Source organism: Catharus ustulatus, chromosome 9 (assembly GCF_009819885.2).
Source record: "Catharus ustulatus isolate bCatUst1 chromosome 9, bCatUst1.pri.v2, whole genome shotgun sequence".
Classification (NCBI taxonomy): Eukaryota; Metazoa; Chordata; class Aves; order Passeriformes; family Turdidae; genus Catharus; species Catharus ustulatus.
Genome location: NC_046229.1, coordinates 10,647,673 through 10,672,113, shown reverse-complemented (window position 1 = coordinate 10,672,113; position 24,441 = coordinate 10,647,673). Strand labels below are relative to the sequence as shown.

The following is a 24,441-nucleotide window of genomic DNA, read 5'->3' as shown; positions in this document are numbered from 1 at the left end:
AGATAAACACATAAAGAAAAGCACAGGGCAGGATGGGGACATTCCAGTCATGTGGCCCCAATACCCATGCATTAACATCAGTGTGACACTGCCAGCTCTCGCTGTGCAGCAAAAGACAAATGTAAAATGAAGGACATCACCATGGGCACCAAAAGCACCACCCCAGCCCCAAACACAGAGTCAGGGTCACACAGCGAGGAAGGAGGAGGAGGAATTACCGTGCACTTGGTTGATCTCGGAGTTGGATGACAGGATCTCATCAGCCAACTTTTGGGCGGTGGGCAGCACCTCAGTGTGGTGTGCTGTGATCAAATACTGAACAAACTTCTGGAGCTGGTCCCTGTTCATCTGGAAAAGGGTCTCTGAGATGGGAAGACGGAGTTTGACCTGGTCTGGCTTGCGGATCCTGTACAGTGAAAGCGCCACGACGTGAGCGCAGTAAAAAATGTCCTTGTTCCCACAGCCGCACGTCACTGAGGTGATTTTGCAGCGGTCGAAGCTGATGGCCACCTTGTAGGTCATCTCTGGTTCTGTCACAGTCGCTGGCTCCGTTACTGTTCCGCTGAGGTGGAACCCTGGAGAGGGAAAGAAGAAAAGGGAAAGGTCAGGTCAGCTTCCCTCTGACCACAACCACCCATGCCAGCTCTGGAAGGAGGGAAAGCCAAGGCTGCACATGTGTCTCTCTCAAACAGCAAGGAGTGCAGCACCCAGCACAGCCCATCCCCGTGGCTTACACCCAGCAACACCCAGCCTGTGTATACAAACACACTTCTGCACCAACACACACACACAGCCAGACTCATCGGCGAGTTTATTTAACAGCCAAACCCTCAGGGGAAGAGCAAAGCTGCTCAGTTCCCATTTGTTTAAGTATCTCAGACTGTTTCTCTCCTGGGAGTCATTTCCATCCACGCCTCCCTCTCGCTGAATTTGCAACTCACATGAGTGAGGGCTGGTAGAAAAAGACCACATTTGCTATTCTTTGATGAGGCAGACAAAAAAAGCCCCACAAACTAAAATGCAAAGCAATTCCAACTTTGGTCTCTCAACCAGGTAGAGTGCTTCAGGGCTTGGTCACAGCTCTGAGTTCTTCCACACAGTGGAAATAAAGAGCAGGGACAGGAACTATGCACAGTCCAAACCACAGCTAGGGGAAAACCATTCCCTGAGTTCCACAAATCACTCACAGCAATGTTATGATGCTCCTGACAGTTCCCACTGTGCACAAAGGGGGTGCAGTGCCTTCAGGCACAAATTGTGAAAAAAAGCCCCCAGAAGTCCCAAATGCCAGTAAAGAACATGAAAAGGGCTCAGAAAGTCCCATGGCTCCAAAGAAAAGTGCATGTACCAAGCAAGTGAGGGATTAAGTCAGTGAGGTAAGACTGACTGATGGATGCCTATCAACCTCACTTGGAACGGAAGCCTCAGGGAGTTCTCTCATGATCCAGCTGCTGAACGGGTCCAACACCAACACTCTGCACTTGCTCAGACATCTGGTAAAGGGATATCTTTGTTTCTCACACTCATCTGCCTTGTTTCTCCAAAGAGAGTGAGGCTGCACCAGGAGGTTAATTATGGCCATGGCAATCCGGTGTCGCCATGTCAGGGCATGGTGTGGGACCTGGCACCCCACACCGCCCATCCCAGGCATCCTCCCTGAGGAGGATGCTCACTTTTCTCCATGCCACTGCAACCTTATTAAGCCTGTGAATGTACAGGTCCCTGCAGAGCCTGCCATCCCCTCGGAGAAGGCAGCAGACAGCTGAGAGCCCTACAATTAGCGGCAGAAAAGGAGAAGGGGTGGGGGGGTGAAGATTAAAACACATTAACTGCATCAAACTCTTGTGCATTTGCCAGCTCTTACAAAGGCTTTCGGAGACAAATTCTACCAGAGGTTTTTAATAAATGGCATCAAAACCAGCTATTCACTGCCAGTCTCTTTAAAGCCACGCCAAAAACCACATTCAAATCTGATTAAGCATCAAGGAGGTCTGCTTTTACTTTAGTGCCGGGGCGGGGGGAAAGCAGACCTGTTCTGCTGCCATCACCCAAAAGCCACCCCATGTGGCCAGCAGAGCAGGAGGGGAGGGACGGACAGCCCAGCACTTCCTTCCCTTCCCTGCTCGATCGCTGCCAGGAGCAGAGCGTGGCTCTGGAGGTGCTGGGCTCAGCGCCGCGGGAGCAGCTCCGCCAGGGGCTGACGAGCCTCCCCCTCCACACAAGCCCGTCCCCCGGCAGCCAAACTATATAAATCCAGAGGATAAACTCCAAAGTGTTTATGTTTTACCACTTCTCTGGTTTGCAATGCTTGGCAGGCGGCTCCAATTCACTGCCAGTTTCTCCCTAGTTTACTTTTTGAACAAGTTAAAGGGACTGGAAACCACGTTCCTGAGCAAGTATGTATGTATATCCTCGTATGTATGCCTGCACACACAAATATAAAACACTCTAGGACAAATTGCTGGCCATAAACACTGCCTTGAAATGCTTACTTTAACAGGACCATAGGCCAGACTCCACTTGGGGCTAACTGGTATAAGGTTGGATGAACTCTTTTAACCGAATGACCTGTTTCAGACAGGTATAAGTCTGAAAATATGTCAGCTGTGATCTGATCCAGCCTCTCAAGACAGAATATTTGTCTAGATAGTTCTCAGGCTATTCTCAGGCATCCCAAAAGCTGTGCTCTCCCATCTGCTGCAGGAGCTGGTCTTCACAACTCAGATCTGGTCTGCACATCAAACAGGACCACTCAGTATGTCAACAACTGCCATGTTCATCTGGCACTCGAGCCCCAAGTCAAGTGTTGGTTTAGATTTTAGCTGTGGTGACAGCAGGTCTATTTAAGATAAACTAGGAACTCTACAAAAGATTTGTCAAAAGTTGAGCCATAAATTAAACATGGAGGGGTGGAAGAGAGATGAGCTGGCAGGAACAGAGGCATCATTGTGAATATTTACATTAACGTGAGGTCAGACTTCAGCTACCACATTGCAGCCAGGTCTGCACCCCAGCACTCATGGCTGCTGAGCACATGAGCTCAGCAGCGATGGGTACCACGTCTCAGAGAAGAGTGGCTAAAAGGTAGGTTTTGGTGTGGTTACTTCATTGTCCATTGAAGCACACACTCCTGCTCCACACAAAACACTGATGCTATCATCAAAAAGCTATAGGTAACCCTGGAAAAGTACAGCTGTCACTGTACACTCCTCTCTGTTCACCTTGTATCCTAAAAGAAAGAAGTATCCTAGGAGCTGTGATATCAGTACTTCAGTAGAAAGAAACACAGCCTGATCACTGACTGACACAGGATCTGGATAGCACTGAGAGCAAAGACACACTCTCCTCTGCGTCCTCCCCATACATATCAATTTAAGGCATTCCTACAGACCAGTGCTTATCTAGGACTTCATCTTCTGTTCTTAACATAAGCTAACTTGGGTGTTTGATTTGCTGCCAGCAAAGTGACAGTGCCAAGGCTTGAAAACCATGGAAAAGAAATAATTAAATACCATCTTTGTATCTACAGACTCATTACGCCCCTCCAGAGTCTAGCTTTGTCCCAAGAACAACACTGCCTTCTCCCTGCCCCAGAACACCCTCTCCTACTTTTACCACAGAAGCTTCCCAGTGGATGTCTCTTTGATCAAGGTTGTAAAAGGAGCTGAGTGTTCATAACTGCCCCAGAAAAAGTACAGAAAGGTGCCATGAATGTTCACGGCCACACAGGGCATGATGAGCTCATCTCTTTCTAATCCCATCATCCAACACATCAAATGGGGACAAAACACTGGAGCAAGAGCCTTCCTTGTTTTACTGACACAGGATATTGCACCTCTGATTTAAATTAAAACATACCCTAGAATTGTTTTCCAGGAGTTTGTGAGCCCACACTGGTGGGACTTACAAACTTGTTAGCTGGGCAGCACTCTCATCTTCGGAGCTGATAAACCCTCCAGGTTGGGGAAAAAAAAAAATCCTGGGGTTTCAAACAGCTACAAGGATCAAGCCTTTAGCAGGAACTCCAGTGCAGGAGACTTTGCTATTAGAAAAACAGCTTTAACACCTCAAGAGAAGTATCTTTAACCAAGATGGTGAATTCTTTGATTTCTAAACCTACTTGACCAAAAGGAGTTGTGCAAACTTCCAGTTCTGTAAGAGCAGAGAGCCTTTCAACAGGACATCTTTAACCCAGATATCCACATGCCAACCACCAGGAGAAACCACTACCCTCCTGCAGCTCCAACCTACCATGAGGCCAGCTGCAAAGACCCCTTGCTTTGTCTTCTAGCAAATCACTGAAGAGAAATCAAACATTTAGGCTGGTTACATTGAAATACCTGGAGTCTGGAGACAGGCAGACTCTCAGATGGAAATTTAAACCCCAAAACCAAGCAAAACCCAGGCATAGTCCCTTTTCATAACTGTGGCACCAACATCTGCAAGAGAGAGGAGGAACTCCTCCACACCTACCACACTATCTGGGAATCTGAGTGCTCAGCTCTGCTCCCTCTGGCAGTTGTTGCTCACAGCCATCCCTCAGACTTCACACCGCAGCCCAGGCAGAAGTCACAGTTGTCATTTGCTAAGCTGTGCCATTTAGAAAAAATTAGCTCTGTCTTCCCAGGCGTGGCAGTCCTTTCCTGGAGCATTGGCACAGTCCTGCAGGGGTGGAAAGCACCACAGAGCTGCAGCCATCTGCAGGACCTAACCCTTGAGGATGCTGCACTGGCATTGCTGTGTGAGAGGATGGGGGCCAGTAACACACGGGTAACACATGGAGTGTTTCTTCATGGCACTGTGGTTCTTCAGTCTCCTCCTTTGTGGAAACCTTGAAGCGGGGCAAGGAATTCTCAGCAGAGGGAAACATGCACCACATCCATGCCCTGAGCATGGATCACTAGTGGGTGTAGCTGAACAGCGTACATAAAGAACTTACAGCCACACCTGGCTGTCAAAACCTCAAGTAACCTCCTAGTACCTGAGGCTGATATTTTGGGCAGCCTCTATCAGGAGCAACGTGATGGAAAGTCTATTCACGCAGCTTCCTGAAGGCACTGGCCACATCCCCTTGCATTGTAGCCAGAAAGGGGTGGCTGTGGCAGACAGCAGCTTGGCTGCTCACTACTCTTGTACTCCGTGCTCAGCTCCCAGGATTCTCCCATCTCTAGCCAGACTAGCCCCACTCCAAATCTGTTTTTGGGGAGCTCTATCTTCAGGCAGGCAGGAGCTCTGTGAAACCAAACAGGAACGAATAGATGGGTATTTATGGGGCTCAGCAGATGTAGACGACGTAAACTGAAATTCTCAGTGCAAGTTGTATACACTAGGTTAACGTGACCCAAATATATTTTTTTAAAATTTCCAAACCACAGCGGAAAGTTATTTTAAACTGAAGTGATTCCAAGCTCTTTAGTGATTAAACGGACTGCAGCTCCAGCTCCTAGTGGAAAAACCATTTGTTTTTCCAGTGTGTGAAAGCCATAACTAGCAATGAATAATAATTGCCGCACCGAGTGTTATTTATAAGCCTTTCTCAGTCACATTTCCATGCCTCGAAACAGCAGCTTTCTAAACATGAACTTAAAATTGGTCAATATTTGTAATGTAGACAACACCCACGGGAGGAAGGTGTCGGCGTACTCAGGCGGTGGGAAGCGGAGGTTAGTAAAATCTCCCGAAGCTTTCTGGCTTCTAGATCAATTCCTCCAGCCGGCTGATGCTGACAATTGCTCAGTCCCTGACCTTGCAGTTGGAAAGGAGATGGGCTCATGAACTCATTTGCACATGACAATGCTCCAGCAAAGTGAATCATCTGCCTCCGATAGTAACGAGAGTACGGCGTGCCCCAGCCCTCCCGGGCTCCATTCAACCAGCACAGGGCTGGCCTTTTGTGCTGCCAGTGCAAGAAAGACTCTGCTGAAGATGTGTGCAATTAAACCCACTTTTCTTGTTGCTCTTTTGATTCAGTGGCTCAATGAGAGGCACCCTAGGCAGGTGTTGTCACACACAGATAAAATGTGCCTTTTCAGAGCACTGGCAGACAGAAAGAAAGAGGGTAAGGCTGAATCAATTGCCATTTCTCCCTTGCAAAATAGGGAATCCAGGCTTCCAGGGAGTCAATGAGCAGAGCTGCTATGAGTTTCCATCCTCCCTCCTCCCCAAAGCTATTCTGTTTTGTGACTGCAGGCAAAGGTGCTGCTGTTGAACCAGACTTTGGCAGGGATGAAGGAGGCAGGCAATGGCTGGTCAGGAGGATGCTGCCCCAGCAGAACGCAGCCGCGCTCCTGCTGCTAAAGGTTTTCCCCCTGCAGCCCTCCTCCCTGTCCCCACCATGCTCCTGTCCTTGCCCAGTCATGATCATCCTGGAAAAGCACCTCCACTTTCACAGAGCTAACAAAGACCATTAATATCACCCCAGGAAGGAGCCATGCCCACGGATAAGCTGCCGCAGGAGGAGCCGAAACAAAGGGATAATGGGTGAGTAGGAGAGTATGCACCATGTCCCCACACATACCTATGGCCTCGGGCACCAACTACCACAGGTTTGGGAGAAATACTCTTCTATCACCTCTCCGGGTAGGCCAGGGAAGAAGCAAGGGCTGCAGCTGTAAACAGAGGAGATGCAATGGGGCTGTTTGTGCTGGAGGGAGTCGTAAGCTCCTCTGAGCAGCTGAGTAAGCTGGAGGGACGCTCTCTCTGCCATCTGCTCTGATCCCACAACACCTCCTGCAAATGAAGAGTCAATCCGCTGGTTTCTATCCCTGTTAACCTCTAATCAGCCAAGAGAACCGGCCTCTGCCTTGCTCTTTATCCGAGCCAGCTAATGCGTGAAGCACACCGCGCTTCCCATCTGCTCCAGCATTACTAGAGTTAAAGGACAAAGCCGTTTCCCTGTCCCGAGCATTCACTTACACAGATGCCCTTGTATTAACTCAATTTCTCAGTGATTTCCATTATTACCCTTACGAGATTTCTGGTGTTTGTTTATCTAGGAGCCTGAAATGGAGGTTTTTCCCCTCCCCCTACCCAGTTCAGGGGCTTGGCTGGCCCAAGGCCATGCTCCAGACAACCAGTCCCAATCTGTGACTTTACCCAAAAGTATTACAAAATGTTCTCCATTTTCTCCCCAGCCTGGAGTGTTCTTTGTTGCCCACACAATTCTTAAGAAGCAGGTTATTTGGGTCTTTGTTGCCAGCCACAAAGCCAAGACCACCCTTTCCAGCATCACCTTCCACTATCTTCCAACACCTGCCAGCAAATGGGTTTTAATCTACCCAGATGTGCAACCCTTGCTCTAAAGACATACAGTTTGGACAAAAAAGAAAAAATAAAACCAGTTAGAGCTTGGACAGACTTCCTCTGCTAAGGTGTAGCCTTGCAAGCTGAATTCCTCTGCTAGCAGGTCAGATCCAACTCAAAGTAATCTAAATGATGTTTCTGAAGCAACAGACAGGGCTTGAAGAGAGGATGAGTTCACCACATCTTGGTTAACATGTATATGCACACAACAACTAGTGGCAAAATGCTGCCAAGTCTCTGCTCTTTACTGCTACAGTATAACTTACAGCTATCTTGAATATAAAGACTTTTCTTAAAACAACTAGAAATGTGAGAAAGATGAAGATGCGCAGAACATTTTTTAGCGAAGCAGTGAATGAAGCATCCTTATGGTCAAGGGAGAAAAAGTCACACAATTCTGTGAAATCCATCCATCCCCAATGCACCCAGCCCTCTTCTCTCTGTGCTCACAAGTGGCTATATCCCAACAAGGAGCAACATGGCTCCTTGTTACAGCCCAGGTGTTTGCTCAACAGATGCAGGGTTGTTTTCAAGCATGAAAGAAAATATCCACAGGGAGGAAATTCATTTCTGCCGCAGCTTCCGGGCTCATGCGTGCCATCAGTTGGAGCTGCCACAAAGCAAACCCAGCTCTGTGCTGTCACCACCTCAGCTGCCTCAAGGAAACTGATGGGAGATGCCAAAATTCACACACGAGACTCAGATGGGGTCATCTCCTGACTTCAATGAAGCCACCCAGATTTCCAACAGCTGAGAAGCTGGCTTCCAGCACATAAAAGGGTTTTAATTAGGAACTGCCTCTTATCCCTTCATGCAAGTGTCACCATGATGGGATCACTGAACTTCATCACAGTCAAAAGCAAGTGGAGCAGTGCTCTTCCCTTCATCGCCTTTTTTATGTGGTGATTCACAGAGCTCTTAGCTCCACAAAAACATAATCCCAACCCTTAAACCAAAGTGCTTCCTACGCCAGAGCCCTAAATCTGTTGCTCCTGGCTTAAGGGCTCCTTCCTGAGTGCCCTGGGCTTTGGAAAAAGTTGATCCAGAGTCATGGACATCCTTTTCTCTTCAGGTATCTGCTCGCCTTGCTGACCTGCTTTTCCGAGACATAACCTCCCTCCTGAATTGGCCGTTTTTCCTGAGATTAGCCTGAGGCTGAGGAGCAGCTTCAGATTTTGTGTCCAAGTATGCAAAGATAAATTGCATTCAATGTGTATTTTACCATTTAAAGCTGCCTCAGGAGTGAGCCATCTTCAAATCAAAACACAAGCTCAATTTACCAATATCGAAAAATAAAAGCAAAACCAAGCCTGAGAAGCTCTGGACTTGTTTTCTTCCCACATTTTGGTTTCGCATAGGGCAGGACTAGCTTAACGAGGATCAGAATCAAACCAGGGCATCACACAGCAACGGAGGGAAGCAGGACACCACCCTGATCCTCCCTGAGACACCAGACCTTAAAATAGCAGCTCTACAATTTATAGGGAAGTTATTAGTTATGATTTTCCTGGCCCTCAGACACCTTCCAAGGGAATGAGGCAGCCTAGATTCAACACGAAAAACTGCTCCAAATTCTTCTCCAAAAAGACACTTTTTCCACTAAGAATAGCTCTTTCATTTTAAGAGAGCATAAAGTCAGACTTTCTAAGTCACTGGCAGAGTTGTTAAATGAACACTGTATTTACAAAGCATTTCAACAGCATTTGTGGTAATGGTCTCAGTAACAAATTTGCTGAAAAGGTCAATTAACTTCCTTCCGAGAACCTCACTTCTAAGCACAGAAAACAGCTTTGCATTAAAACTGCTTCCCCAAAGTGGAAAAATTCTAAGGTGACACCATTTTGCCATTTCTGCTCTCCACTCCCCATTCAGAAGCTGAGCACAGACCCCAGGAGAAGGCACCAGAATGACTCCCCTCTCCTGTCGACTTTTACAGCTCTTATTTAGAATAAGCCCACCTCTTTTTTTCTTTTATATATCTATATAAAATTTCACTAAGGAGACCACAGACACACACTTTATATTGCAGAAATATTATTATACTTAAACAGCTTAGCTCACTTCAGTAACTTCACAAAAACTTAGTGGTTTCCTCCCTCCCCTCTCTGGCCCCCAAACCAATAAAGCTTAAATTTTGGAGCTTATTTGGGCTGCTCCATATAGGGAAATTATCTACTCATTGCAGAACAAATTATTCAGCAATTGCTATTCCAGATCAGCCTCCTGTGTTGACATTTTATTCCAGAATAATTTTTGGAAACTCTGTGAGTATACTTCTGAAGAAAGGGACCTCAATTTCAGGACAAGGAGTTATCCAAATAGCTCCTGGCCCACCAGTGGCTGGGCTGGTCACCAGAGACATCCAGAAGAGGAGGTGAGAGGTGGTGTCAAGTCTGGGAAGATTGACTGCTATATTTCAACACCCAGCGAAAACTGAGGTGAAGGAAAGGCACAGACCTTGATTTCGTGTGGAAAAAAAAAAAAAAATTTCCAGCTTTCTTTCAATCCATAAGTCGCAAAGTGAGAGGAACCATCCAGCAAGAGGCTGGAGGACTTTGCATCACAAGGTGTAATATCTGGAGGGTGGCACAGGTTTTATCCATCATGCAAGTACAATGTGTTGAGGGTATTTGAGAAGCACCAGCTCTGACAGTGGAGAGCCCTTGCAGAGCATTTACATGTGCTGTGGCCATTTCCAAGCCCAACTCAACCTGCTGGTGGATGTTTTATGCCTCTTCCACATGGACCAGGGGTATTTTTTGTATCCTCTAGTTCCACCAAATTATGCATCACATCCAACACTACTCAGAGTCAGCCCCATGGAGCCCAGAGGCCATGCCTGAGCAGCCAGGCATTGCCATTTCCTGGGCACAACCATTTCCCCAAGCCTCACAAATGGTTCCCTGCTACAAACACCACCACACATGAACCTCAACACACTTCAGAGGGCAACAGAAAAGCAGTGTGTTCATGCACTGTAAGGAAAATCAAAGAGGGATAAGACCAACCCAAGCGAGGCAACCACATAAAAGCCCTTAGTTGCCAGCATGTCCTCTCTGGTGAGACCCCGCAGCGAAGTTCTGGGTCATGGCTGACGAGCAGTCAAATTTCCCAATTCTACATGACCAAAACCCTCTGCAGAACAGTCAACACGCTTTAAATAACACTTTAAAAACCCTTTTGATCACATTAGTCTTCACATGACCTTTCTGAGAAGTCAGGAAGGCAGCGGGAGGTCTGCAGAGCAGAGACTTCCCCAGCAGCCCTCCTCGCTTGAAAGGAATGTGGTTGGGAGACAGATGCCTGACAAAGATGCTCTGCTGTTCTGCATCAGCAATTTTCACCATCTTTAGCATGCAGGCATTTCAGGAAAAGTAGATACCTGTGAAGTGATTTTAAGCCCCTCAGTACTACCCTTTCTCCTTCTGGACACACATCATCCCCAGCATCTCCCAGCCGCATGTCACCGACCTTTGCTCTAGCAAGGAGCAAATGGAAAGCTGTCCTGGAAGATCCACCATGCACAGGAAAACATGAGCCTCCTGCTTTTCAAGATGACTCCACAGCTTCACAGCCTTCAGAACCACAAAGGGCCACAAAAGCTGATACCAGGGAAATGGGAGCTATCACTCTTGCTGGATCGGGAGCAGTGTACAGGCTGCCTCTGCAAAACTCATGTTTCTCATTAAAAACTTCACAGATTTTTTTTTCCCCTGGAAAAACATTGTTATTCAACCCACAGCCTAGACTGCAGGCTCCTCCGTTTGCTTTTGATGCAGTGCAAACATCTAAAATGACACCATGTAATGACAAGATCTGTCATCAGGATGGCTGGGGCTACAGTAGAAAGAAAAACAAAGGAACGATCCTTTCCTTCTCCCTAGAATTCAACACAATTAAAACAAAAGGAAACCTATATTGTGAAGTTAGTGCTAAATACAAAGGATTGAAGGGAAAAGGGAAAAGCGTGATGTGAAACATTTAGTGGTGGTTTTCTTCCATTTTGTGCCATGAGGCGCTTTTGGCGGTGGATGGAGAGTCTCCAGCTTCTCTAAACACAGATCTATTTCAGTAATTAAGTCCTCTTACAAAGAGGGAAAGGGAAAGGGAGAGAGAAAGGGAGGGGGAAAGGGCTGCAATATCCCAGATAACTATCTGTGGGTGAAATTCCACCTCTGCAGCCTCCTGAAGCTCCTGGTTATCCCCCCATTCTCTGTGGAACAAGCTCCCTGGAAGCAGACACCATGTGCATGTACCAAAGGGTTATCAGCACATTCATCATAATTTGGAACTGGAAGCAACCAAAAACGCAGTCAACTCAGCGTAATGGGATAGAAGTAAAGTAAAAAGCAAAACCAGATGAGCAACTGGGAGCTGACTCCTCTCTCCCCTTTGAAAAGGGAAGCCAGTAATTTGAGAGAAGGTGGTTTTACCCACAATCTCAGCGAAGGGTTTTAGGAGTCACCCTAATAATCACATAACCCAAGTATTACACAGTATTCCCACTTAAGAGATGGGAAAATATTGTGGGGAAATCTTCCCCTGACCCTTGAAAGCAGTTCCACGCCCTGAAAAGGAGAAGCAAGACACACACTATGGGTGACATGTCCTGGCTCTCTCTTCTGGTCAGATGGCAGAGTGGACCTGAGGAGCTGCATCCATGCTGAGCAGGAGCAGAATCCCCCTTCCCCTGTCTGGGAAACCAAGGCAGAGGAGTCTGGCAGCAAATCAAGGGCCAGAGAACAGTGGCTGGGAAGTAGTGAACCAGTATGCAAGGAGCTCATGCTCCACTGCTATCTCCCCAGGAAGAAAACCTTGAGCCCTGCCTTACTCCCAGGCATCCCCCTAAGGCTCAACCTGTAACATCTGCAAGGCTTTGAGTAAACTCCCCTGTTTGGGCTTTCCAGGAACCACAGGCACTGACTAAATAGGGTGCTTCACTGCAAAATAAATTGTTCTAATGAGAGTGGTCAGGACTGATGATGCCCTCACTAAGATGACACCTGCAAATGTGTCAGGTGGATTCCATTCTGCCCCGATGCTGGATGCTGCTAACCCTACTTCCACAGCTGCTTAGCAACTCCTTTGCTGGACTGACTATGTGTCAGGCATTGAGTACCCTCACACTCAGTTTTTGCAGTGGAGGAATAGACAGGAGATAACACAGAGGCCATTTTCTCTTCTAGGAGGTGCCACCTGAACCTCTGCTAGGCTCTTGAAAGTTCCAGCCAGGATGCCAACCTGCAGCATTGAACACACACCATTGAACAACCACTATCAAACCATCTGCAGCGGAAAAGCCCCAGTCTGTGGAACCACATAAGAAGCCTGGTTATCACAGGCACTTCAAGAAGATGTAAGCATGATCTTGAAACCACCAAGGTACAGAAATTAAACTCAGTTTTCTTTCCAAAGATTGTAACATTTTAAGCAGATACAACTGCTTTTGTCATGGCTCATGGCTTCTGAGTAACTTGACTTGCACAGAGAAGTTAGTATCAGCCTGATGCACAGCCAGACTCCACCACCATCTCCACATTCCCACAGAAGGGGTATGCATGACACTTAGGCCAAGGTCACCTCCAATCCAAACACAGCATCACCTCAGGTGGGTGTCTGAAGGAAGCAGCTGTGGGTTTCTGGTATCTATGGGGGCTGAGACCTGACTGGCACCACACACCAAATGACGATGCTCACCTGGAGGAGCAACACGAGGATTGCCCAGCGATACACAGGGAAGACGCATCTGCCCAGTTGTGCTGGGTTTCAAATTTACCCAGAGTTAAAGGAGATGAGAGCCTCAAAGTTCTCAGCAAGACAAATTTAATTCTCCCTGAGCCCTTGCTCAGAGACCTATTTGCAAAACTTTACACCCACCACTTTTGTGCACAGGGAATGGTCAACCTTTACAGGCTCTGACACTGATGCACTCACCTCAACAGCAAACAGTCCTTCAACAATACACACACCAAATTAAAATTATTCCAACCCTCAGAAGCCTCTCTCTCTGAAGAGCAACTGCCATTACTTATTAATTTGCTTCTTCTTCAAGATAAACAAGAAATTTATTAAAGTCTGAACCAGACCAGGAGCACACAAGGCAGCACAGGGGCAGGGGGTTGCCACTTGTCTTTAAAAAATAAATACTTCTGTGCTAAATTACACTTTCCACTTGCTGTTTCCCCCAGGAACCAGTTTCCACACTGTACAGGATGGAAACCCCACAGACTTCTATGTTATGTGGAGGGCTCAGTCATTTTTGAGGGGAGGAAGCACCAAATTTTGGACCTAGCAGCTAAAACGCAATTGCAAATAAATAAATTTTTAAACAAAAGCTAAATGCATCTGAGTGATGAGTGCATCTGTCTACAGGCTGCTCTCACAGATCATGACCTTGACATCTTGCAGAGGAGGTGTAATCTTTTACAGTCAATTCTGTTCCTTGTTTAAAGAAACTGCTCTGTTAAACCTAGAGATGAACTCAGCATGGATGAAGAGGCCAACACTTCCCAAGAGAGCTGAAAGCAGAGTCTCACTCCATTCAGTCAACAAGCAGGTGATGCTCGTGGGTGGAACTGGAAGAACAAAACTCTTCAGTACAGTTTCCTACGTCATCTACAGTGAGGAGAAGTGGTTGGAAGGATGATGAGGAGCAGAGTTTCCTTCATGCTCACAATGTACATTTGCAAAGGCAAAACATAATCTGTGGCTTTTCCACCCATGCAACAGCCGCTCCAACAGCCTTGCTTTCATACATCCCTGTTTGTTTCTCCACTCACAAGAAGAGAGTTAAAAATGGCTGTTTCCAGCCCAATATGAGTTATCAATTGCATTAGTACACCAGCCCAAAGGAAATTACGTCCACAGTATATCCAGCATTTGTGCAGATAGGAATATGTGGTAGATTAAAAGGGAAAGAAAGCTCACAACAGATAATCAGGACATGTAAAATGCAAGTGGCAGGTCTGCAGTCATGGTTGCCTTCAGTCTTGGTGGTTTGCTAAAACTCAACTTGATTTTCAAGTGATCAATGCAGAGCAACAGCACTGAGGATGCCTCTGGGGCAGTCCCTATCTTGGGACCCCAAAGAGGCAATGAAGCCCTTACTCCTCAGCCTCCCCCTTAATGAAGATGTGAAACCTCACATTAGCATCCTCATCATCTCCAACCACACTACTGTGAGAACCACAGCTTTGAGAGCTATGTGCCACCAAGACACTTGCTGCATTCAGGTAATGGGTATGAAGCATGTCGGGGTGAGGCACTCCCAGACCCGTAAGTCTGAGTGAACTAAACTAAAATGAAATGAAAACCAAATCCCCTGTGGCCATCACAGACTCTGTGAAGTTCAGCCAATCCCAACTGTTCCCTTCTCCTGCTGATCCCTGGACCACAGCAGTCATGGGACTGCCCTGGTCATACCTTTGCAATTCTTGAGCGAAATGCTTAGGAAATGCTATTCCAGTTCAACAGCCCTGGAAGATGTAATGACTGAAGGGTCACCAGTTGACATCTCCAAGCTGTCCTGCAGCAAGTAGACAGACGAAAGAGCGTGGCGAAGGCCACCACAAGTAACAAAGCCAGCGTGGGGCAGTCCAGCCTCCTGCTACTCTCCACCTACCATTGCTCACCCAGCTCCTCCACATCCAGGGTGACCTACACATACCAGCAGCCCAGTATCCAAAGCACATCCTGATCCAGCTACCACCACTGAAGATACCAATGAAACTCACCTTGAAATTTTTGGCTTCCTTCATCTGCGTCAACTGGATAGTTAAGCTGATACCTTTGTACGTTCTCCTTGTCTGGAGCCAACAGATCAATCTGCCTCAAATACAGGAGATCTCTTTTTAACACTCCAAAGCTAATGAAAAAAATCCCCTCTGGTGAAAGGAAAACACTGGATCAGAGAAGTTTTATTAGCCCTTAACCATGCAAAGTTGGAAGCTCGTCCCCTGCTTAATTCTAATACTCCAACTCTGTTAAACATTAACTGTATAAATAATCAAATACTTCACATGACAGAGTCATACTTCCAATATGGGGCAAATAACCCAGAGGGTAATGAAGGGTGTAGTCTTCTGGTCTGAAGGATTTCCAGTACCCTCCAAAAAGCAGAACAAAGACACTCCCTTCCCCCTCCTCTGCCTTCAAAGCAAAATCTTTGATTCACTTGGGGAGACCACATCAAGCCAGAGCAGCGGCATGCAAGTGGTATGTATCTCATCATTCCCCTCAGAGACACACGTGAAACCACCAGCCACTGTGTGGTCTCAGCCTTGTCAAACAACCTGCATCCACTCCTAAAACACCCAGCTCTCCCTGGTGCTGCTGGCTGGCAAGCCCTGAGAGTCCTTCTCACCCCTTGCTCCCCACCGCCTGGGGAGGTGATAGGGCACCAACCACCCAGCCCACATCAGTCTCAGACACAGACCCTCCCACCAAACCCCAACACTGCTTCTTCAACATGAGTGCTCTCCTGGCAAACAGGACTTGAAGCAGACAAGAGCTCCAGCTCTCCAAAAGCCTGGGGTCTTCCACCTGGCTCAGAGGGGCCACAGAATCAACCCCACTAAAAATATTCCTGGTCTCCATTGCTTGTAACATGGATCACAACCACCCAGCACTTTTGAAATTGCGCTCTCACTCTCTTTGGGCTTTGGTTTCCCTGACTGCAAAGCTGGGATAATGTCCCTTCTGGGACTCAGAAGGGTATTTTAAGGAGCAGGCTGAAGTTTTGCTGCTTAGGAAATGACTGGTGCATTTGCTGTGGAAGAAAAGATCTATGAAGGAAAAAGGACTGTCTGAAAGACGTTAAAAATTAAAAGCTGCATTAAAAGTATATAAATCTAATGCTGACCATTCCCCTTGTCCAAGATCAAGCTAAGGTAATTTTTTGAGATATGTAATCACCTGATGTCCAGGACGGCCTCGGTTTAGACTGATGCCCTCACTTTAATGCTGACTGAAAAGCTTCAAGTGATGCCTGACAATCAAAGCAGTAAGAACCAAATGGAAAAACGTCTGACCCACAGCCCTGCCTAAAACTGCACTTTCAGTACTTCTGAGCTGACTTTGGAAAGCCAGTATTGGCTTTGGCAGAACCCAGGAGAGCCACTATGCATTAGTTGTTGCTCTTGCTCTGCAGACAGACATATCAAAGATAAAGACAACTGTGAGGCTTGTTCAGAACAAGGGATCCAGCACCATCCCAGCAAAAGTACTTTCTCCTTCAAGTGTTATTCAACCATCCAGATCTTGAAGAAAGCCCTTGGCTGAAGGCCCTTTACCTACACTGTAAGGTAAAGCACAGGCTCACCACAACCCATGTGAATTTTGTCCACATTGGTAAGTTCAGGTTCAGCACACCACCTGAGCTGTACAAAAAAATCATCTCTCCCAAGCACAGCCATTACACCAAAACCAGCATTATTGAAGGAGTCAGCAGGACTTCTCTCTACGAGCTGCATGAAGAAGACCCACTTCCACCACTGCACACCCAACCATACTGCTGAGCAGATCTGTATGGTCCATCATGACATCTATATAATATTTCAACCAAAACTGTACTGCTCTGGGCTTCCCCCAGCAAGACCCTGATTTATCTCATCCTCCTGCTGACAGCTGAGAGCGCAGATGGGATCTACAAGCACAGAGAAAGGCTCTTGGTTTCTAGAATGTCAGCTGTGGAGGTGGGGGAAACCAGGTGTTGCATTCCTGGAGAGATGCTTTTCCTGGTCAGCCCATCATTTTCCATTTGCTCCTCTCAGCACCCCCAAGAAGCACACACAGCATGTACAACAGCATAAGACACCCCTCAGGGGCCCCCAACTTACCAGCACTGACTGGAATAGCTCAGGCTTAAGCCCAGCTCTTTGCAGACACAGCCCATCCCACATTCACAGAGTCTGAGAATGCAGAGAGTGAACATAAGGGGAGAAGGGTCCCAGATCCTTGGAAGTTAGTCCCTTCAGGAAGCCACATTGGAAAGGGCTTAGCATGACTTTACAACATCTGTAAGCAGGTTTCAGCAAGTAACTCAGATGTCATTCCACTTACTGGTGCAGCACCAAAGGATGAACCCTCTGTGAGCATTGGACATGAGCATCTCAGTCCCTCCTGGCTCCCTCACCCACGCTGACACACTTCACAGGCAAGCTGCCCACGCCTGGAACAAGCAGTCTGCTCCAGGGCTGATTCCACTGCATCTCCCATCCTTATCTAAAAGGAGAGCTAGCTGGTTTCCCTGTTGTACATGGTGCAATGCCAGCCACACTGAACAGGCTTCATGTAAAACACAGCCCACTGCCTTTCCAAGCCAAGGGGAGATGTTCTCCCAGTCTGCAGATAGCAACACCAGACACCCTTAAAGCCAAGCTCTTGGTCTTGCTTTACTTCATGAAGGAAAGGCTGAAAAAGCACCACAGCTTCCCAACTCCTGCTTTTTCTGCCAGCTCCTTCAGCAAGATAGACACAGAGACCTCCTCCATCTCTGCAGCAAAATCCTCTAAGCAAGTCACACCAGACAGGGACATGGAGATGCCAGGCATATTGCTAAAGGACAGTAGCCATGATGAAAGCCAGTGTTGAGCAGGTTTCCTACCAGAAAGGTTAAACCTTGAAGATCACTCCCTGAAACACTCATCCCAAAAAGAAAGATAGGCTTTCAAGTTAAACAAAAGAAGGAAATTCAGTCAAACGACCATGTCCCAGCCTGTGGTGCCATGACTGGCACAGCATCCAACAGAGCTGCACAGCCCTCCAGCCACTGCCTGTCCCATCCCTCTCCATTCCCACAGTAAAAGCACAGAGAACCCAGGAAAAACAGGTAAGGCTCTTTCCGAGGAAAAATAACCCCGTTCCTCATGAAGCTGATGGAAAAGCCCTGCCAGGATTATGCCCAAAGGCAAGAGAGCTCACACTGAGGGCTCTGGGGCAGCATCTAAGCTTTTCTTACATGCATGTTCTCCTCCAGGCATCTACCATCACTCCCCTTGGAGACACTCAGGTCATAGAGCAGGTGGAAGGTACAAGCCCCAAAACAAGGCAGAGTCACCAGCATCATGCTGCACACCTCTGAGACGCAGGAACCTAGAGGCTGGAGGCACCAAGGCAGCCAGGATGCTGTGGCAGAGCTGCTGCCACCAACATCCTCCTACACCAGCCACCCACTGCTTCAGCACCACCAGCAACAGGCGGTCCAGACCTGGAGGTAAAGCCAAGAACCACAGCAGGAGAAGGGCAGAGATGGGGACAGGAGAACCAAGGCTCTTCACCTCCCACACAGCCAGAAAGGCAGCCAGAAAGGCTTTTGGACTCACAGTTCCTTATGCTGATGGAAAATTCAAAACTGAATTTTACTCCTGACTTGCAAATCCTGAGGAGGAGGAGGAAAAGGGATAAAAAAAAGAGCCAGGCCATCTGCTCAAGGGCCTTGCAGTAGAGAAGAGGGCTGCACATGGTGATTCTCCAGGTACAGCCCTGGTACGACTTTCAGGTTGACTTGGCCGTTTGATTTCTTTTAGTGCAATTCTGGACCCAGATGTTTCATAACACGCTATCGAGTACGTACATGTGAGGAAACTACCTCCAATTTGAATATCCCTGAGAGCACATTGCTCTTATTAAATACACTCTGCAGAGCTATTGCTCCATGCGGCATTAACAGTACAAGATGTTCTAGTAGACTACAAAAATTGGCCCATAAAAAATAAACACTTCTGTCTTACTAAGGGCATCTGGAAATGACCCAGAGAGCTTGTCTGTTTTCATTGGTAGCATTTTTGTACAACGGAAGAAAGAAATTGGTTGCGAGTTTTGAGCAAATGTTCCTCAAATGCTTACAAGGAATCCCTGAAAACACCAGCAAACACGCCACCCACCCAGCTCTCCACAGGCAGAGCCTGGAAGACCACAGTGTGGTCCCATTTCATTCAGCCTTTACCCCACTAACTATCCTTCCTGTTGTCTCTCAGTAAATCACATCCTTGAGGAAAGAAACTTGTCTCGGACACAGGACCCACCCACTCCCACAAGCATCCAACTCCACCACTGCACACACGTGGCAGGGAAAGACAGGCCAAAGGAATGGGCAGGCTGCCCTTCACTGGGATGCTCCTTTGAGAGCAAACTGTGGCTTCGAAAGAAAAACCCATTAACACTATCTGAAGTTTATACATTGCTACCTTTGCACTCCCCAGGGCTACGAACTTCCACCCTGGCAGCTGGACACACACTCAGCTCAAATCCAAGAAACCGGTCAATCCTTGGCATTTAGGGGTGCAAAGCTGAAACCTCCCTTTGTGTGCCAGAGGCCTGTGGTCATTTTTGGAGCTTCAGCACATCAGCAGACAGCAGCATGACTTGCCATGCTGCCATCACAGCCCACCAGCAAGTTGGGAAGCAGGAGGTGCAAGAGCTCTGCTAACCTTGCTCTGCTGCAGAAACCAACCAGAAACACTCACATCCCATCATGGATGGGGTCCCAAAAGAGCAGACAGGAATAAACCACAAAGAGATTGCATCTTCCTCAGCAGCCTCTTGTCTGGAGACATATGCTGGTGACTGCTGCTTTCTCAGGGCTCTTCAAATTCCTGCTCTGAGCTCAGAGGACTGCAAACAGGAATGGTGGAGTCACCCATTCCAGATCCTACCCAGGGACTGTTCTGATGACTGCCTGGCTCCTTCCTTCTCAGCAGAACATTCCAAAAATGAACCAAAACAAACTCAAGAGTCATGACACTTCTCAAAAGGCAGACTCCAGGCTCTCCAGCCAGGCCCAACTGCAGACGCCACAGAAGTGTATTTATTTTAAAGACTATTTGAGCTGGAGTTTGTGAGAGAAATTATCCCTTTTTTAAAGAACTTGTGGTTTTTGTAGAAACCGATTTTAGCAACAGTCACATTTCAGGCTCTCTTTAGAGAAACCATCTGCTGATCTCCCAAACGTGGTGCAAGCATTTCTGCAGCCCTCTGCAAGGACTGTGCACAGGAGACAAGGCACCCAGTGAAGGGCTGTGGCTCCAGCTGCACAACTGGGAAATACCAGAGACAAACTGACCTGGCGTGTCCTGCTTGCACAATGCCATCCCATGCTTCCCCCTGGCCCTGGGAAGTCTCCCTCTCCAGACCCTGTGCCATCTTCTACCTCTGCCTAGAACACCTCTGTATTCCAATGTCCCCTGCCAGGCCCAGCCCCACCTGCCTGCCCTGCTGTGATAGGGACACACACCCCACTCCCCAAAGCAGCTATTAGAGGACAAGACACTCCAGTGACAGGAGTCACTGGCTGGGGATGGCCAGCATCCAGCCCTCATCCCTGGGGAGCCATGTGGGAAGGAGCCTTGTCCATTGTGAAGGCAGTTGGGTAACTACCAGCTGCCAAAATCAAAAAAGTCTCTGCTGAGAACATACAAATTCAAACTTTTCTTGGATTTGTCCACGTTTGCAGAGGGACAGCAAAGACATGTCCCCATTCCCCTGGCATTGAGCCTCACAGCAAGCTCTAAGAAATGCTCTCTGGACGTCTTCAACAGGGTGAACACAACACTTTCACATTTTTCTCCAAGCGTACTCTCCAAAATGGCAGGACCGTTTTATAACACAATTTTTTTCCCCCCTCTCTTAAAATCAAACCATTTGAGGTCGACATCCAGCATGAAAATTCAAAGCATGGATGTTTAAAACCCTGAGAAAATTACAAGCAAATTGGAAAATGGGATCTTATCTCATAAACTGTTGGACAAAGTTTCATAATAGCTGGTACCACCACGCCCACCTCCAGTAATCCCAATCCTGAGGCAAACTGCTCCCAGACACCTGCCTGGCAGCACAACGGTGCCCATCTCCACTCCCGCCTCGTCTCTGCCGACGCTGAAACTGAAGCAGACTGACAGCAGGATAATTTGGGGGGAAATTACATTTCCTATATAATTTTCATACGTGACTATATTTAGCAGATGGAGAAACAAAGTACATGTATTCAGTAAATATATATTTTTATAGTAGTAAAATTATAAACACATATGTATGTTCCAAGGAGATCTGAAGTCTATTTTAAGATACTCTTCACATGCAGATCATTAAAGCCTACAATACAGTTCCTTTGCCATATTATAATAAATATGGAAAGTGAATACACACTTCTCAACTCTTGTAGGTCACGAGAGACCTAAAGATGATCTTGTTTCTCTTCTGGTCGCCCTCTTTAGTGCTGCTTCAAAGGGAAATTGGTTTCATATGTGGGTTGACTATACCTCACAGCATCATTTTGCCTGCAAACCTAATTTAGTGAGCTGCTGAAACACTGTTACATAGGCAAGCATCGATTCCAGATCTCTGAAACCCATAGGGTCAACATTGGAAACTAATTCCTCGCCTGACAGGCTGCTAGCCTTGCAAGAGCAGCAAAACCAGCATCTTGCCACCTCTCACATTCAGGCAGCATTAATCACACTTGCATCACTCCAGCTATTGGAATTTCTGATCCAGGCTGATTAATTTCCTCCCCATGCCCGTTTCAAGCTGCTCACAGGCTCAGGGCTCTGCCTTTGGGGAGGGATGCTGAATTTCTCTTCCTGCTCCCTGCATGGCCAAAGCCAGGAAAGAAGACAACTTTCTCCACCTTATTTCCTCAAGACTTCTGCCCCTGGGGAGTCAACAAGGTTTTAATCAGCACCTGGCACTGTATCTATCAGATATGCTAATAAGGTTCCTTACCTTAACAAACACCCTCAAGAGCAGACTCATCTATCTTAATTGGTAAACGCTTCATTAATAATGCAGCTGAGGAGTCTCAGAGCTAGAAATATAAATAGCAAGTTCTGATGCAAGGGCTTTTTTTTGTTCTCCAAGTATAGATTCAGAAGGAAGGTCTCTGTCATGCCCTGCTGCAGACACAAGAGCCCTTTGCAGCGTGCACAAAAAGCCTCTTTTCTGTCTCTAAGGGGTCCAAGTTCAGAGCATCCCCTTCCAAAGGAGAAAGGCAGCAGGCTGGAAGGCATTCCTGGGCTGGGAGGCACCCAGAAGGACAGGAACCCATCAAGCACCAACTCAGAGGTCAATGTGGACACGCTACCGAGACAGTGGCTTCCAGCCACTGATCGATGACAGGAAAAGCATTAAAACGCCTCTTTGGTTAAGTCACAAATTCCAGTCCTATGATTAACTGCTGCTCTTAGCCAGGGAGCAAAGCAAAGGCTCAAACATCACAACCAGAAGGGACGTCTGAAGAAAAAGATCTTGTGTGTCTGAGACTACACATTCTGCAAAGAGATGACCCCAGGCCCACCATGCTAATCTCCAGATCTCCATTTTAAGGACTTAGCCAAAACAAGGCTGGAGTCTCTGAAACCCAGCTCTACTCATGAATTCCAGGCGTGTTGAAATAGTAGGCTTGGGTTCTCCTTTTTCTTATAAATTCATTCTGCAGACAAAAAACCAGACAATTAGGGATTTTAAGTATACTCAGTCCAGTCAGAGACTTGCTGATCTTAATCAAGTTTCTCAGAGTAATGGCCATAATTTCTACACAAAACCATTTTTATTGTCTTTTCTTTTTTTTAAAGCTCTGCTTATCACTCCCTACAAAGTTTCAATGGATCAGAGTGGGGGTTTAAATCTAAATGTAGAAGAAGAAATTACTGGGATTTATGGATGTTGGATCTAGTAACTGTTGATAAATATCTTCCTCTGATGACATCTGGAGGATTTAAATAACAATGAAGTACTAGATCAAATCCCAAATAAACAAGTTTTAGCAAAAATTTAAATATTTCAAGCAAGGAGGTTTCAGACACTTTTCTTGGGAAAAAAAACTACCAAAAAATTTTGTTCCAGATTCTACCACCACATACACATCTTGATTTTTCCCTAAGCAACCCTTCTCTGACTCCATCTCTGGTCTTCTTCTGTATTATTTATGGCATCTTTCTGCAGCAAATGACTCTTCCAAATAGTAAGAGGCTTCTCTCATAGGTTTTTGAAGGCTTGGAGGCTTGGAGGGCAAGTCCAACTCAAATTTCCAATGTTACTTTGAGTCATGTGCTTAAAGCTCCTTTGGAAAGAGCTCCTGGGCACATGTTCTCAATTGGAAGGAAAGGGCAAGCCAGAGATTATATTTCCAAAGGATCACAAACAGTCACACCTGGAAACACTGTTTTTTTCCCCCCAAATCCCATTTAGCAAACTTAACTGGCTGCTTGCCAAAGGTATGTAACTCAGTTTTTGTACTCGTTTAGAGAAGCTCAGCAATACTCCCAGGGACAGCAGCACCAAGATGGGAATTTGCAATGGGGTCTGCATGGACACAACATCCATCTATCCCTGCACTGATTCCAGGCAGAGGGGCCTAGAGCTCCTCATCCTGCACGGTGCCTCTGGCTGGAAGTGCCTCAGCCCAGACAAACCCACCATTGTGCAGGATGCTCTGCAGCGCCAGCCCGGCAGGACATCAAGGACACTGAAAACTGATTTCTCCAGCCAGCCCAAGCTCCCGCCCCACTGATTAATGGTTCTCCACCACAGAAGCTAATAGGATCCTCTTTGAAATCCAAATAACCAGCATTAGTGACCTCAGAGCCCTGTCTGCTAACTGGACGTACAGCCTGCTTTTAATTCTCTTTATTTTCCGCTGCATCTTCCCTACCAAAGCTTCCTTTCCCACAATGTTCTTTTTGAGCTGCTACACCCTTGCTCTGCTGAGTGCTCTCCACCTGCCATCCCAGTTAAACCCCTCTGTTGGCTGCACAGCAGCATCAGACCAACCCAACACATCCTCCCCCTGATCCCCTACGCTAGGGAAGGGTCCAGTCCAGCTGCTGCAGCCCGACAGCACGTCTGTACGCAGACAGAGCCCAGGCAGCAGCAAATGCTCCCCTGGCACAGTGAACAGCTATCGAGTGTATCCAGGGCTGGTTCTCAGCAGCCAACAATTTAAAGCTAAAATTCACCAGACTTCCTTGCCATTCCCACACCTAGCTCAGCAAAAGCCTGTCTGTAAGGGACTAATATTTAGGCAACCAGTTCTGACTACAGTAAATCTCCTTCTTTCCTCTCTCTCTCTCTCTTTTTTTTTTTTAATCCATAACCACCAGCTTTAAAGCTTTAAATCAATATCCCCTCTTGCGATCTGCATTCAGC

General features: G+C 47.1%; 1 protein-coding gene across 2 annotated transcripts in view; it reads right to left on the bottom strand.

Annotated features, from left to right (window-relative positions):
• The window catches only part of ZSWIM5 (zinc finger SWIM-type containing 5), a 96,185-nt gene that overhangs the window by 28,758 nt on the left and 42,986 nt on the right, over positions 1-24,441 (bottom strand). For both annotated transcript variants that reach the window (XM_033067223.1, XM_033067224.1), the window contains exon 2: positions 219-575. In XM_033067223.1, coding sequence (XP_032923114.1) covers positions 219-575 — 357 coding nt within the window. The remainder of the gene's footprint in view (positions 1-218; positions 576-24,441) is intronic.